Raw genomic sequence first — 16,449 nt, forward strand, 5'->3', positions numbered from 1 at the left:
TCTAGATTTTATTTTCATTAAATTCAAGCATAAGTTAGGTTCAAGTGCTATTGTTATTATAAATTCAAGCATACGTTAGGTTCAAGTGTTATCGTTGTTATAAATTCAAGCATAAGTTAAGTTCAAGTGCTATCATGTCTTTAATTTCATTTTCATTAAATTCAAGTTCAAATAAGTTAGATTCAAGTACTATCGTTTTCTTTAATTTCCTTTTCTTTAATATCATGATACACACTCCGGTTTCTAAAAAGTATGAAAATGTTGAAAAACATCAATTTTCATGAATTTTTTGAAATGCCATTATCTGCAAAGTTCAAAATCTTGGAAAAATTTGCTATTTGTATCACTTTTAACTTTAGAGTGGTAACTAGTATGGTAACTAGCCATGTGTGGTTCCGTCAGAAGTGCCAATTAAAGAAGTCAAACACTGAAAATTTTATTTGAATAATAAATACTGAAATAAAATATTAAAACTCGAGGCATTTCATATTCATATGAAGCATTTAATTAGTTTTTTGTATAAATATTGCACTACTTAAAACAATTTAATGTATCATACTTTTATTAGTCCTGATTTATTCATAAGTTGAAAAGGGTTCTCTTTAGAGGCTTTAGATCTCAAAGCAATGTCAACAGCTTATATAGACTAACAAACAAAGAAAGTTCCTTGTAAAAATAAAAGGGCAAAATATCTAACATTACTTTTAAAAACACTGGGTATTTTTTCTGTGTGAAGAAAGGTAATCTAAATGGATGTTTTAAATCTCGAACAAATGGAAATAACCCTTTTAAACAAAAGACAAAAGAAAGTTTTTTGTCAGAAGTAAGATAAATGAAAGCCTCAGATCTCAAACTAATGGAGTATACACAAAAGAATAAAGAAAGCTTCTTGTCAAAATAAAAAGCAAAATATTACTTTTAAAAACCTTAATTTATTTTGTATTACCATCTTTGTTGACAAACTCTTTCGCCAGCAATTTTGATTTTGTTTAATTTCGAATAAATTTTGTATGCATAATTTTATACCTCTAATTCCTCTTAGAAAATATTTTTAGGCATCAAATTCCGACAGAAATTAAAGCCGTGTTCGTTGAAAAGACTAACACTTATTTTGCTCATTATGGATATGAACCAGCATAATAGAGTCAAGCCTCCTGGCAGTAAAATTCATAAAAACGTAATCGTGCGTTTTATCTATCCTGTGACTTTCCGCTACTGTAATATCACTTTCTAGTTCGTTTTATAAAGTACGAACAGATCTCATTTGCAGATATTAAATATAACTTTTTCAATAGCATTGAATAATGGAAGAAAATTGAACTATTAAATATTCAGTGAAACAAAGCAAATTTTTTAAATAAATTACTAAAATTCAATACAACCTCGTACAATTATTAAATAAGTATCAATATAAGGATAATTTTAATTGTAAATTGATGTGAAAATATTTTTGCAACATAATAATTTCATAAATTACACCGGAAAAACACCAATATTTTCTTTAATTTTTAATTAATTAAAATTCTGATTAAAGAATCGCATTAAATTATACATTCTCATTCTTAGCAGAAATATAGAAATAACATCGCAAGGGAAGCTTTAGATCTCGTACTAATAAAAATAATTCATAAATATAAGCAAAGAAATTTCATTATTAAAGTAAAAAGTAAAATATTCAATATTACTTTTAAAAGCTCAAGTTTACTTTGTATATAAAAAAGTGATTTGAATGTGGAAGTTATAGAATTCGAACGAACAGAAATGGCTCATAAATAAACAATAAAATTTCATATTCAAAATAAAAGTATAATATCTATTATTATTTTTAAAAACTCTGGCTTCATTTTAAGTGTCGAAAAAGGATCTCAGTATGAAAGCTTTAGATTTTGGACTAATAAAAAGAGCTTACATCGATAAAACAGCAATCAAAATTCTTTGTGAAGATGAAAAGTAAAATATCTAATATCACTTTTAAAAATATTTCTTTACTTCATATGTGGAAAAGTAATCTCAATGGAAGCTTTAGATCTCTGAATAATAAGGGTACTACTCTCATAGACAAGCAAAAAAAGTTCCTTGTCAAAATGAGAATTAAAATATACAATATTGCTTTTAAAAGCATAGTTCATTCTATGTATAGAAAAATTATCTCAACGTGTGAAGCTTTAGATCTTGTAGTAATAGAAATAATTTATGTAGATAAAAAAATCTCGCATTAAAAATAAAAAAAAGTAAAATATTTTTTTTAAAGCCGTAGTTTATTCGATGTGTAGAAAATATATCTCAATCAAAGCTTTAGATTTCGAGCTAACAAAAATAACACATATGGGCGCATAGGCAAAAAAAGTTTGTAATCAAAATAAATTGTATTATATGTAATATTTAAGCAATGTCGTCAAATGGAGGATCGATTTTTCACAGCATTAAACACCATTTCTGTAGTTACGTGAGAGCATGAACAACAGAAATTATGTTGAATGTATAATGATTGTTTATAAATTATCTTCTAATCTGACAACCGAATTTTTGAATAGAGATACATACATTGGTTATTTATTAAGGGCACTTTTGAGTAATTCCTCATAATTCATAATGCATTTCTTCCATATGATGGTTTAAATTGTAAATTATACCATCAATAAATTCTGGTTTAGTGACAAAAAAAAAAAAAAAAACCAGAGAAAATGGTTTCCCCGAAACTTTCTTGCATACTCTCTAATAATGGTGTTATACCACAGAACATCTGGCATGTTATTAGCGTACAATAGGTGCGAAATACTAAACTTTAGAGTGAATTTACCATTTTTATTGAATTTATCGTGCCAACTTTGGCGAGTTATTTGGCGAATAATCCCTGGTATAACATCAAAAATCAAATTTTTGATTTAGAGGCGTTTTTCCTAACCGATTGAAACACAGATTTTACACAAACTATGCTCACAAAATGCCATATCAAATTCGATATATTTAACTCATTTCGTTTTTTTAGTTATTGGGTTTATATGTTTCTGAAAGTACAGAACGTCAGATGGCCAATCCCTCATTAGATTTGGTTTAAAATTTGTAAACATCTGTAAACTCTACAGATGTTAAATCTGTGTATCGAATTTTATATATATCTCTTTATTCGTTTTGTATTTTGAGTGCTTAATTATATTCTAACAGCCGGACAGACAGACTTCCTTGGAACTTATTTAGCTCATAATTTGACAAAAATCTATAAATTTGGTGTAAAGATCGCATACCAAATTTCATCCTTCCAGTTCAAAACATTTTTGAGTTTCACTAATCTTTCTTCATTCACTTGCTAATCATCGAATTTTAAAAATTGATTACGAATTTTTGAATATACACACAGAATCAGATAAAAAAAATCCTAAAAACCAGGAGCCCTTTATTCTTTTACTCATCTAATTTCTTGGAATTAACCGTATTAAAAAAATCCAATTTCTATTCGTCACAGAGTTAATGATTATGTATTCCACCTTTAATTAATTGCTGAATGAAGTGCTTAATGAGGTTCATTGCTCATTACTGTCACAACATCTTCTTAAGTGTACTCCTGGGTGAACATACTTCATGGATTAAGAATCTCGGGCACACACACAAAAAAGAATCGATAAAAGCTGTTCTTTCACGGTTTAATAAAAGCAATTAATTAAAGTAATACCACCTTTGTTATGGTTGTTGTCGTTAACAAAGTGCTCAAGCGTGGAATGTTTCATTTAAGGAGAGGTTATAGTAATATTTAAGAACAATTCAGATGAAACAAAGAAAAGACGAATAAGGAGACGGGAAGTCAAATAAGTGCATTTATGGATAACTTTGAGGATTTGCAAACTGAAACAATGTATTATTTTGATAAACAAAACGATTAATTGTAGTTAGATAATTTTTGGAATGAATCTCATGGTCGGAATTTACCATTAATAAGGTGTTAAAAGGTATAATAAGAGGACACAATGTATACGTGTTATAGTACGACTATATATGTTATATAAGAGGATATATGTGTTATATAAGGACTGTATGTGTTATAATAAAAGGACATAAGAAGGTTTATAAATGTTATTAATGGTAATAATAAGACACTATAAAGTTGACTAGTAATGAAAATTTAATATAATGAATAATAATAAAAATTTACAAGAAGTCTAATAGGCAAAGGGCGCTTATGAATAACTATCTCAACTTTGCAGAACTATTAAAAGGAAAAAGAACAAATGCAACTTTGTAATTCATTGTATAACAAAATAATCGCTGAAAATTTATATTCAACACAGATTTAATTTTTCAACTATAGTGAGAAAAAAAATCAAATATCGCCATACATGCATATTTGAAGCCTTTCAAAGTTTCATACAGATATGTTGAAAAATTGTGGGATGATTTATTTCACCGCCTCAATATCCTTCTTGTTGCGACATTGAGCAGTTATAACTATGTTGAACTTAAACTCTAAACTGTGCAAACTGTTGATTTTCAATGAACAGCCTAGTTGTACTTTATTTAGTTTTCTTATTATAGCTCAGCAAAATTAGAAAATCCTTTTTAGTATTCGTTCCCTCAACAAAGAATTTTCAAATACCAAATTGACAGATGTCAAAGCCATTTAATAGCTTTACACTTTTCATTTTTGTGCACATGTGCCTTTCTAATAGAGTTGTATCTCATAATATTATAATGCCATTAAAACTTAATGTCTGTGTAATCTTGTATAGTTTTAAATTGTATTTTGCAATAATGTAATTTCATATTTCGATTCCTTTTGTAAACTGTGCAGAGTTTTAGCAGCTTCTTACAATCCTTCCATTTTCTAGTCTTCAACAATGGAAAGAAATAACGCAGTTTAGCATTTGGGGGAACATTGATAATAGTTTCAATTTCCTTGCAATAATTAAATGTATTGTTGAAAATTATTCAAACATTTAAAAAAATTGTTAAGAAATCAAGAAAACGGTGCTCTGCAATTAAATTGGTATAATTAAAAACCAATTTTTTAAATTTTAAATTGGCGTAAGAAAATACTTTTGAGAAATAATATTTTCGAGAGTTATTGTATTAAAACTTAAAATTTCATTTGATGTTTTACCTTTAGTACCATTGGCACCACTACTGGAAAAGTGGTTTGAATGCATACTATAGACTTAAATGTATTACACATGTAATACACTTTTTTATTCAAACAATATCAGCAGCTCTTTATTTACTGAAATTGCAGCTGACATTTTGGTGCTTGATCAAAGTAGTTGCATTCTTTTTTAAGAAACTCAAAAGACGAAAGTGACCAGCAAAGCATTAGAAGCATGTAATAAGTTTTTAATGAGCAATAGATCGTTAATGGTTAATTAATAAAATTTTAAATAATTTCTTCGAGATGTGCATTTCTTGATTTCCAAAATTTGGTAATTCTAGACCAAACGATTTGGCTTGTAAATTGCCACCACATACACGCACGCATACATACTCTTCTTTCTTATTAACATAGATAAGGAGTATAAGAAGGGATTATAAAGCTTATTAAGAAGGGTTCAATGCTGTAAGAATTTTAATTAAGATATAAGATTTTCAATAATATGAATTAACGTTTATAAATAGAATACACTTCATTAGATTTCTCTTGGTGAAATATACAATTATTGCAAGAATTTTTTAAAAAAGAAATGTATATTATGGTTTATTTTTGAAAATGATTGCAAAGGGTTTAAGTAACACAACAAAAATGCTCACATTCGTTTTTCTCCTTCTGAGAATCTCATTAGAACGTGGCTCAAAATTATGTCCCTAAAATAACCCTCTGTATTTACAAATAGGAACTGATTAAATGTAACCTCTTCTATTAAGTGCATCCAAACTTTTGCCTTAATATCATATGAAATTTCTGTTTCTTTTTTTTTAACATTTCATATGAGATTCTCTCTCTTATTTATTCCACATCTCGTATTGTATTCACTTTTTATTTCCATGCTGAAGATTAAGAGATCCAGGTCTGATAATCCGCACCAAATGGATAATATTTAATTTTAAAACTTTGTCTTTATTATTTAATTTTTTAAAGAATTAGCCATCTTTGGCGACCAGCTCATTCATCGGGACGATAAGTTGTCTTCCATTTTCATTATATCTCTGATTAATAGTTTCATGTGGATCAAATAGCTACTGAAATACAAGAGACCGAAAAATTTCGACTTAAAATCGTTAACTTAGTCAGCGGGCTTGTCTACGACAAGTTCCATCAGAAATAACAATACATCTACTCTTTTAATATCTCTTTGATGTCGTGGGACAGATTTCCATTAAAAAAAGTTCATTTACACAATGAGCAAAACAAATGGGAGGTAAACTAGTTTAGTTTAGTTATATTAAAGTCCCGTTTGAAGCAACACTAGGGCTATTTCGGGACGGATCTCGTCATTTTGAACCGTGGTCAGATGAAGAGGACGACACCTGAGCTGGCACCCCCCCTCTCCACACCACGCCACACCAGCGGGAGGACGTTTGGTCAGGACGGATTTAACGTGCAACTGACCCCCTTACACGACGGTTCTTCGGTGGACTCGGGTCTCGAACCTGAAACCCTTCGGTTCCGAAGCCGAGACCTTACCACCAGGCCACCGTGGCCAAATGGGAGGTAAAATCACACCTATTTAATGTCTGAAAATTTTATTGAATGACATACATCAAGTTATATCTAAATGATTAATTGAAATTAAATATAATCAATAATTCCAGCGAACCTGCTGATCACCAAAGGCGACTAGTAATCATATAAAATTAGTAAACATATATCATTAATAAAGTGGAATTTTATTTCCTTAGGTCTGCTAAATAAGATGTACATTGTTTAAATTGTTCAATTTAAAATTACTAAAATTGCAGTATTGAGTTAAGATTTGTCTGTCCTGAGTATATGTATATATTGAGTATAGATAAAATCGTTCTAAATCGAGTACACTTTATTGGTGCTTAGTTCGCTCTTTAATGGATTGTATATGAATTATATCATAGCTTCACAGTAGCCTAAAGGTTTCATAGTAGCCTAAGTTTGAAACATGTCAATTATCAATTTTCCATTGAAATCCTTTTGTTAAAAACTTTTAACGGATGTTTCCTACTGTGGAGCTGAAATAGATAAAAACTGAACGATGTAATCTATATAAAGAGGATTACTATGGGATTACCAATGTTTCCTAAAGATTTCGCATCTAAAATCCATTTATATTTATATCAAAACTGAACGAAGGAAAATCAGCCTCGAAAGAGATACTAAAGTCAGAAATAAAAATTTCGTGCATTTTTTTACTCTATTCTTTTTGAAAAGTATTATTCAGTGTGAAGCCTTTATTTATAGGAAATCTTACTAGCAGAAAAGATGAGTAAATATTGGCAAAAAACATTTAATCAATTTAATTGATCCTGTGCAGATTTTTTTGAATAGCAGCCGCGCATTTGATCACTTTCATTTTTTAATATTTTTCATGTATTATCAATTTCTAGTATTTTATTTCTTACATTTTTTTCACAAATAAATAACTGACTTTATATACTTTTTTCAAAAGTTTTTAATCTAATAAAATTTCACACTAAACTAAACTAAATAAAATTTTAGAAATGCTGCCAGTTTAAAATAATGAACTTATAATAGCTATTTAAATTAATTTGATTTCAAAGTACATTTAACAAATATTTTAACAATTTCATCTCAAATAAAAATTATTCTAAAACTGATATTGAAATTTTTATTTGTTCTATTAATTTTTGGCTGCTTTGAGTTTGAATTTTTGAATTTGAAAGTATAATAAAAGACTATTGTGCTAAATATAATATTTTGAAGAAAGATCGGTATTATATTTTATGCTATTATTTTCCATTTTTTCAAATATGTTTTCTAATAAAGCAAATTATTATTCATATTGTATTTGTATCTTCAATATCATTAATTGAAATAAGAATCCGAATCTGTTCAGATACCCAAAGAGACAAAAGGGGGAACAATTTATATCGATTTATTTTTCTTCCGCAAGAATAATATTTATCGTTGGTAATTGTTACTTAATATCAGGGATGGGTCGTTTCTGATCGAAATCAAACATTGCACCGGAAATCCCGTGACCTGGATGCGATGACGATGAAGCCCTACCCTCTGATCGATATAAGCAAAAGCTCAACAGGAGCATACTAATACTACACCCACGCAGGTATAAAGGCCATTTAATGGGTCAGCAACTTCTGCGCCAGCAGAACTGTGTTCCATCCAATCAATATCAGTAATAGAAGACCAGATTTGATGGATTTCGATGATATAAGCACACCTCGAAATTACCGGAGTGCCACTTTGGAAGCATAATTTTGGTTCTTTGGAGCATTTATCTTCGTTTTGCTAAAGTTAATATGTTAAAAAAACCTTAAATGATTACTTTCGCTGAATTTATTCGGCAAATCACATGGGTGAAGGGAATTACAAACTTTAGTAAAAGTGAATACATTTTGCTGTAGATAAAGAATTTCTGAATGGAAGTTTGAAGCGATGAAAAAAATTCTGATGTAATTGTTTTTGAAAATTTTAAAACCTATTTCTCGCTTTTATTCTGATTTTTATTCAATATATTTCGATTAACAATTAAAATCTGTTTTTTTAAAGTGTGTTATAATTTCTCCCTAAATCTACTAATCTACTAGGAGATGTGCTCTTTTAGAAGGGCTGTTAACCTATTATCACAGATTACGCATATTAATATATTATACACCATTAACTAATTGTTAGTTAGATTTCTTAATTGACAAATAAAATCATAGCATTATTGTCATATATTGAACGGAAATTATAAACTTCAAATAAATATGATAGTAAAAATTATTATATTATAACATTTATCAAGGGGAAAACAACATTAATAATTTAATTAATAATTAATATTCCAATATGCTTTAAATAGGCAATTACTTGTGCTTTACTTAACATTTCAATAAAAACGAAAATTTCTTAAATTCTTATAGTTCACAGATTTTTTTTTTGTTGCTGATTTATACATTTGTCAACATAGCAAATGACATTTTCCAAACAAACTTGTCTGAGACTACTCCTCGGCCGAGCGGTTTTAGATTATACTCTAGCTTACCTACTTCTAAATATGCCCCTGAATTAGAGTAATGGAGAGAATAAGCTATGTGTTTTGAAAAACACGCCTTAGAATTCGTAAAAATTTAACACTGATTTACATCTTGGAAGCAAAAGGAACCGTGGTGGCCTGGTGGTAAGGTCTCGGCTGGTGAACCGCAGGGTTTTAGGTTCGAGACTCCAATCCAAAAAAAGAACCGCCGTGTAAGGATGTCTGCTGCACGATAAATCCGTCAGGGCTAAATGCCCTCCCGTTGGTGTGGTGTTGGAGAGGGGGTGCCAGCTCAGGTGTCCTCGTCATCTGACGGTTCAAAATTACGAGGTCCGTCCCAAAATAGCCCTAGTGTTTCTTTCAACGGGAGGTTGATATAAGTAAACTAAACTAAAACTTGGAAATAAAACGACGTCTTAAAATACATCCAAGCTATACCGTTTTCAGTTTTTCCATTATCATATTCACATTCACAAAATAGGACATTCCGACGAACAACCAATCTTGTAAATTATTTAGTCCAAAATTTGGTGTACAACTCTGAATTCTGAAGGGGAAAAAAAGTGAGAAATCCTCTCTATTGAATTCTTTATATTTTTATTTATAGTATGAAGATGCATCTTTGCTTTAGCTCAAGGAATTCGTCCAAACTTTGGTCAGTATTTACAGTTTTAGTGCAAAGACAGCATATTAAACTTTATCACACAATTATAGTGATAAAACTGATGCAATATTAATCATGAGATCACATACCGAATTTCCTTTATTTAAGTTGTTGCATCATCGCTTATGTATGCATGAGAATGTATAGACCACCAATGTGCCAACCTTTGATAGAAATGGCACAAAATCTGACATTTTTCTGTATTGCAGATAGTGAAAACTGTGCGCTAAATTTTATCTCTTCAACTCGTTGCCTTTTTTAGGAACTGTGTTCACTTTCACTAGAACAGACAATAGATTTTCTGGGATTTTGTCTAAAATTTGATAGAAATCTACAAATTTGGAAAAATTTACCACGAATCCAATTTCATCCGCCTGGCTCAAAACGTTAATCGTTGAACAGACATAATTTCACCCAGCTAGAGTGTTTTTTCAAAACTTTCTCATATATTCTCCAATATAGGTGTTATCTCTCTGCATAAAATTATTGATCTTGAGTAAGGCCACGGATTTTTTGCATGGAATAGGCGAATAATAATTACGAAATATTGAATAGGAATTTCTGCATTGAATAGGCATTTCTCTCCGTTCCGGTTCCACTATACCCCTGGAAATCTTGCACTATATTTTTTAGAACATTACAGTGTATAATAATGCAATTTTGATAAAGATCCTTAGCTCAGAACCATTAATAAAAGATTATAATAAAAAATCACTTGACTTAATTTCGTTGACGTCGTAATGCGAGGTAGCAAATGTTGAGGATAATCTTTTTTTAAAATCTAATATATATAATGCTTAAATATAATCACATTAAGTTTGAATTTAATGGCTAAAAAGATGTTCTGTTGACTTAAGTGCTCCTAAAATGGGATTCAGTGGTATTAAGTTATGAAGATTATATTATAAATATACGGTAAACATTATATAAAATAGAACATTATTTGAATAAAGGACTAAAGGATATTAGAATATTAAAAATGTGAAAATATAAAAAAGACATTTGAAAAAGAGCATAAATACTTTATTTATGCTCAATAATTTATGAGCTTTGAGAGATGAGAATAAGTTATTTTATTTTTCTTACAAAGAAATAAATAAAAAATCTTGATTTAAAATTGAAATTTTAAATTGAATTTTTTGAAAATATTTCATCTTCTTCTAGCCATAAAACTATGTGATTTACAATATGTTTAATCAGCATTAAATAATCTGACATTATGTTTTTATAGAAAATCTGAAGCATTATCGATTAAAATAATCTTAAATCGAAAAATCCATTCTGTAGCTTTAAACATAAATAGGTGATCGATTGTTAAGTGGTAGTTCGTTTCGTAATTTGAAGCTCATCATTGTTAAACGAATCCGTGAAGTCCGAACACAAACACAATGAAAGTTCCTAGAGTCTTAAAATCAATTATTACTTTCTCGTTTACGAAGTATGTAAAAGGAAAATACTATATAAAAGAAAATACTATAGATCTTCTCTTTTCAGACCTCTATGAGTTCAAAAAGCACATTTTTGAAATTTAATCAGGCTGTTTATAAATACGACAGCTCAAAAATGCTTTGAGATAGAGGAGTAAAATTTGGTATGTGGTCTTTACACCGATTTTTGTATAAAGGAACAAATTACTAAAAATCACTACATGAATAAAATTTAGTATACAAGTTTAGCGTCTAAAGTGCTGATAGTTACCAAATTTTGATCCAAATATATCAAGAGTTGACTGTGTATCTATCTGATCTCTTTGCATGTTCTTCAAACTGCACATTTTGACCCCAAAAAAGCAACAACTTGAATAAGTGAAATTTGGTATAGAATTTTAGCATCTATTGCTTAGATTCTTTAAAAAGGTTAATCATATCTTTTAAAGGGTTGGTCTGTTGCCTGTCTATACTTTCACATGCAAGTGCGCGCAATAATTCAATCTTATTTAGTTAAAACAATTTAAATAAATTGAATTTTGTATGTGATGCTATTATTAAGGTTTTAGTTCTGTGCCAAAAGGCGTCCAAAATGCATATTCTGTTTTCTCTTCTATATCATGAACCACAAAATTCTGGTGTCCTGGACTCTGAAAAAAAAAAAGAATAGTCATGGCTTTTATGGCCATGCCCAAATCCTCAATTCATGCGAGAAGAGAGAAAGAAGAAAATACTTATGCCAGATGAGAAAGATACTTTAAAAGAAGAATAATCGAAAAAGATTTAATGAAACAATTCCCGTTGGTTTCCACTTGTGAGCCAGTAGATGCAAGACAATCGCATGCTGGCAGTAAGAAGAACAGGAAACTTGAGTATATACAATGGATTGCCCGATTTGGAGCTGACAGTCTTATCATTCAGTTTCTTTGTAAAACTTTAGAATGTGTATTTTGTTATTATTTTTTGTGGCTACATCAAAAGCAATGTGTGTGTGTGTGTGTGTGTATGTAATCATTAGCTAAATTAAACGATCTCCAGAATGATATTACCAGTACTTTAAACATAATGGCAGTGTAATTTCTGTTTGAGGAATAGGCTAACGCGGAACTGCATACCGTATTATGAAAGGAGAAGTATAGAACTTTTGAAATTATCCGAAAGAAAAATTGAAATGCTTTTATCTAGTACGAGTATTTTTTTGTTGTTGTTGTTTCTTATGGCACTTGCCACGGACAAGCCCGCTGTTACAAAGACAGCGATTAAAGCCGGAAGGGAAGCGTCTCTTGTTTGTATAGTAGCGCCAACTAGGCCAAGAGTACGACTTTGCTACTCACGCATCACTCACTCGCTTGCACAACCCCTTTTTACAGGGGGCGCATTCACACATCTCACAGATAGAACAACGGAAGAACAACCATGCCCAAACCGGGACTCGAACCCAGGAAGACGCGGTAACCCTATATCAGGACGCCGGACCGAGTATTTTTACTTTCTCATATGCGTAGTAGAGACAAGGTATAATAATTATCAAAAACTACGACATTTGACGAACTGCACATTTTGACGAATCCGCAAGTTTGAGACCTTCAGTTCGAAAAACAAAGATTACGGAAAAACGCTTTAAGCTAGACGGCCTATGCACCACATTTGCAGATATTTCTATCAAATTTTGAGTAAAATTTGCTGAGAGGAAGTTCGTCTTTCTAGTTGTTCGAATATAAATTAACACGATAATTACAAAACCAAGAGAGAGCTAGATTGGTAAGATTCAATACACAGATTTAACATCTATAATGCAGACATCTGTCAAATTTTGTGCCAAATCCAATCAGGAGTAAATTGGCTGTCTGTCTGTACTTTCAGAAACATGTAATAATAATTCAAAAACGCAGTGACAAATATATCAAATTTGGTACGGGATTTTGTGACTACAAGTGCAGTTTAGTTTCAAATCTTCGTTTCAATTGGTTGAGAAAAATGATCCAAAAGCACAAATTCGATTTTGGGATACTATTAAGTGCAATCAAGAAAGTAATCGCCAAATAAACTCGCCAAGGATGATACGATGAATTTCAGTAAAGATGCTAAATTCACGCCAAAAGTAAATATTTTGTAACTATTGTACCTCAATCCCAGGAAGGGGTTATCTGGTATAATAAATTCATTAGAGAACATTCGAGAAAGTTTTGGAAAATCACTCCCGATAGTTTTATCCATAGTAATGATATTCTTCAAATTATAATAAATAAAATCTTGATGATTTTCACATAATTATCCAGTAATCAACTCATAGTATAAGGTATTTTGCATAAAAAAGTATTTCCTCTCTTTCTTTTTCCTATCATCCGTCATTTTTATATATCTGACATTTCCCACTTACATCGAATAACAGGCACACTATTGGCTGAAAATAATTTTTATTTTAAATGAAAAAGCCTCAGCATACCTGCCTAGTTCATATTTATCCAATGTTTATAGTACCTCGAATGCTACTTACTATTTCTAACACTTTGATTATACCGGGAGTCGTCCTGACGTAGCTTGAGTCAAAGTGGATTTTGATGGGAATTTTTCCTTCCTGTGGTTGTGTGGGAGCCCCCGGATACTGGCTCTGTTGCATGCCCCCCTGCATGCCTTGCATCGCTTGCATTCCCTGCATGGCCATCTGGGGGTCTGCGGTCAGCGTCACTTGGAAATTCGGTGATGCCATCTTGGTTTGCTAATCTGCAATGGAATTGAAAATACAACGATCAGATTGGATGCAGCGAAGAAATCCAAGACATGAAATGAATAAATGGATAATAATCAAGTATGCTACAATTTGATTATAAAATAACATTCCCTGTCTGAAGATATCTGCAACTAAAACCTCTATTGTTGAATTAATCTTCAGTCTGCATAGTTAATATCCACATAAAGAAATTTGGTTTTGATTCTTACATTAGTCTTAGCTGCAGATATCACCAAGAAGGGAAAGTTATTTCATGGCCACCATGTATATCCAACTAAAAGACAACGAAACGTATGCAGCATCTTTTGAAGGTTACCCAAAACTTCAGATATTTTTGAAGAGAGTTATGCAAATTTTGGCAACCTCTGAAGTATCTACCACATATCCCAGTAGCGATATGATGTATCTATTAAAGCTTTTTTCGTTTAAAATTACCACAAAAATTTATAATATTCTTAGAACATTTTATTACCATGTATTTATTTAATACAGTATTAAAGGAAGAATTATAAATTGATTAAGAAAATCAGTAATTATTAACTTTCTTCGTAATCGACGCAATTAAATTCGATATATTTTTATTTGTTTTCCAAATGAACCAATATTAGTATTATAAAAATGGAATAAAATATAAATTCAATAATAAATCCTAGAAATGAAAATTCGATTCGCTTGAACTATAGTAAGTTAATCCCTAACGTTATTATTAAAATCCTTTTTGAGTAGAAAAGGGGATTGGGAGTTGTACCAGCACTGCGTAATCATTAATGCATTTTTTTGTATTATGAACAGATAAATATCAGTACATATGGATAGACAAAATCATTAGACAATGACAGACATTAGAGATCGACAGAAAAACAATCAAATATAATTTCTAAAAATGATTTTTTTTGGGGAAAAGGAGGTTTTAGGGAAGGTCTGAAACGCAGATTCATTAAAATGTTAGTTCAAAAATAAATTGCAGAAATGATATTGAGTTAATTCGATTCGATAGTTAAGTTAGACATTGAAATTGATAGGCATAATAGATGGAACATCATTAGACATTGATAGATATCATAGATGGAAATGAAAACAATTAACATCATTAGATATTGGTAGACATCATAGATAGAAAGAAAAACAATCAACATCATTAGACATTGATAGACATCATAGATGGAAAGAAAACAATTAATAACATTAGATATTGATAGACATCATAGATGGAAAGAAAAACAATTAACATCATAAGATATTGATAGGCATCATAAATGGAAAGAGAAACAATCAACATCATTAGATATTGATAGACATCATAGATGGAAAGAAAAACAATTAACATCATTAGATATTGATGGACATCATAGATGGAAAGAAAAACAATTAACATCATTAGATATTGATAGACATCATAGATGGAAAGAAAAACAATTAAAATCATTAGATATTGGTAGACATCATAAATGGAAAGAAAAACAATTAACATCATTAGACATTGATAGACATCATAGATGGAAAGAAAAACAATTAATAACATTAGATATTGATAGACATCATAGATGGAAAGAAAAACAATTAACATCATAACATATTGATAGGCATCATAGAGAGAAAAAAACAATTAAAATCATTAGATATTGAGATCATAGATGGGAAAAATAGCAATTGAATATAATTTCTAAAAATGATTTTTTGGGAGGAAGAAAGGGTTCTCGGGGAGGTCTGAGACGTAGCGATTTATAAAAATGTTAATTCAAAAATAAATGGCAGAAATGGTATTGACTTAATTCGATTCGATAGTTAAGTTAGACATTGATATTTATAGATATCATAGATAGAACATCATTAGACATTGATAGACATCATAGATGAAAAAACAATTAAAAATAATTTCTAAAAAGAATATCTTGGGTAAAGGGGATTCTTGGGGAGGACTGAAACGTAGAGATTCATCAAAATCTCCAGACGAACTTTTTTTTAACGATTAGAATTCTTTCTTTATGGATGGAAAAATACGGATGAGAGACTACCAACAAATGGTCATAAAATTTCAACCTAAATGGCGGGTTAATCTATTATTTTAAAGCTAATAAAAATTCAACGAAATTTAGGACCTAGAAAAAAGATCTAATCAATTAAGTAAAAATTCAAAAACTGATATCTTTGAAGAAAAAGGGAGAATACAAATGTTTGTTAATCTTAAATTTGCAATATGAAATATAAAAATCCACCAACAAATGAAAAAATAATCAAAAACAGAAGAGAAGCATTTTAGAGTTTCTCAAGCCTTCGAAGATTACTGAAAGAAATGAATCCCAGCCTCTCAGTGAACACAGAACTAAAGCGAAAAAGATTTCAAGCTGCTTAGAAAAATCTATGAAGCCAAGTCAGTAAGACTTTTTGATAAATGGCTTTGAAGAAACAACTTGAATGGCAGTTGTACGTACTCCCCGAGAAAAAAAAAATGAATAGTTCAAAACATTCTCTTTTTTTAGTTATTTAAAAAGAAGCCTGTCTTAAGGGAAAAAATTT

The 16,449-nt window shown here is 30.2% G+C and overlaps 1 protein-coding gene across 6 annotated transcripts in view; it reads right to left on the minus strand.

The window, feature by feature from the left end:
- LOC129971365 (MARVEL domain-containing protein 1-like) overlaps positions 1–16,449 on the minus strand; it is a 100,959-nt gene that overhangs the window by 26,431 nt on the left and 58,079 nt on the right. For all 6 annotated transcript variants that reach the window (XM_056085069.1, XM_056085068.1, XM_056085064.1 and 3 more), the window contains exon 2: positions 13,699–13,925. In XM_056085069.1, the coding sequence (XP_055941044.1) occupies positions 13,699–13,911 (213 nt within the window). In that variant the 5' untranslated portion in view covers positions 13,912–13,925. The remainder of the gene's footprint in view (positions 1–13,698; positions 13,926–16,449) is intronic.

This window comes from Argiope bruennichi, chromosome 6 (assembly GCF_947563725.1).
Source record: "Argiope bruennichi chromosome 6, qqArgBrue1.1, whole genome shotgun sequence".
Taxonomy (NCBI): domain Eukaryota; kingdom Metazoa; phylum Arthropoda; class Arachnida; order Araneae; family Araneidae; genus Argiope; species Argiope bruennichi.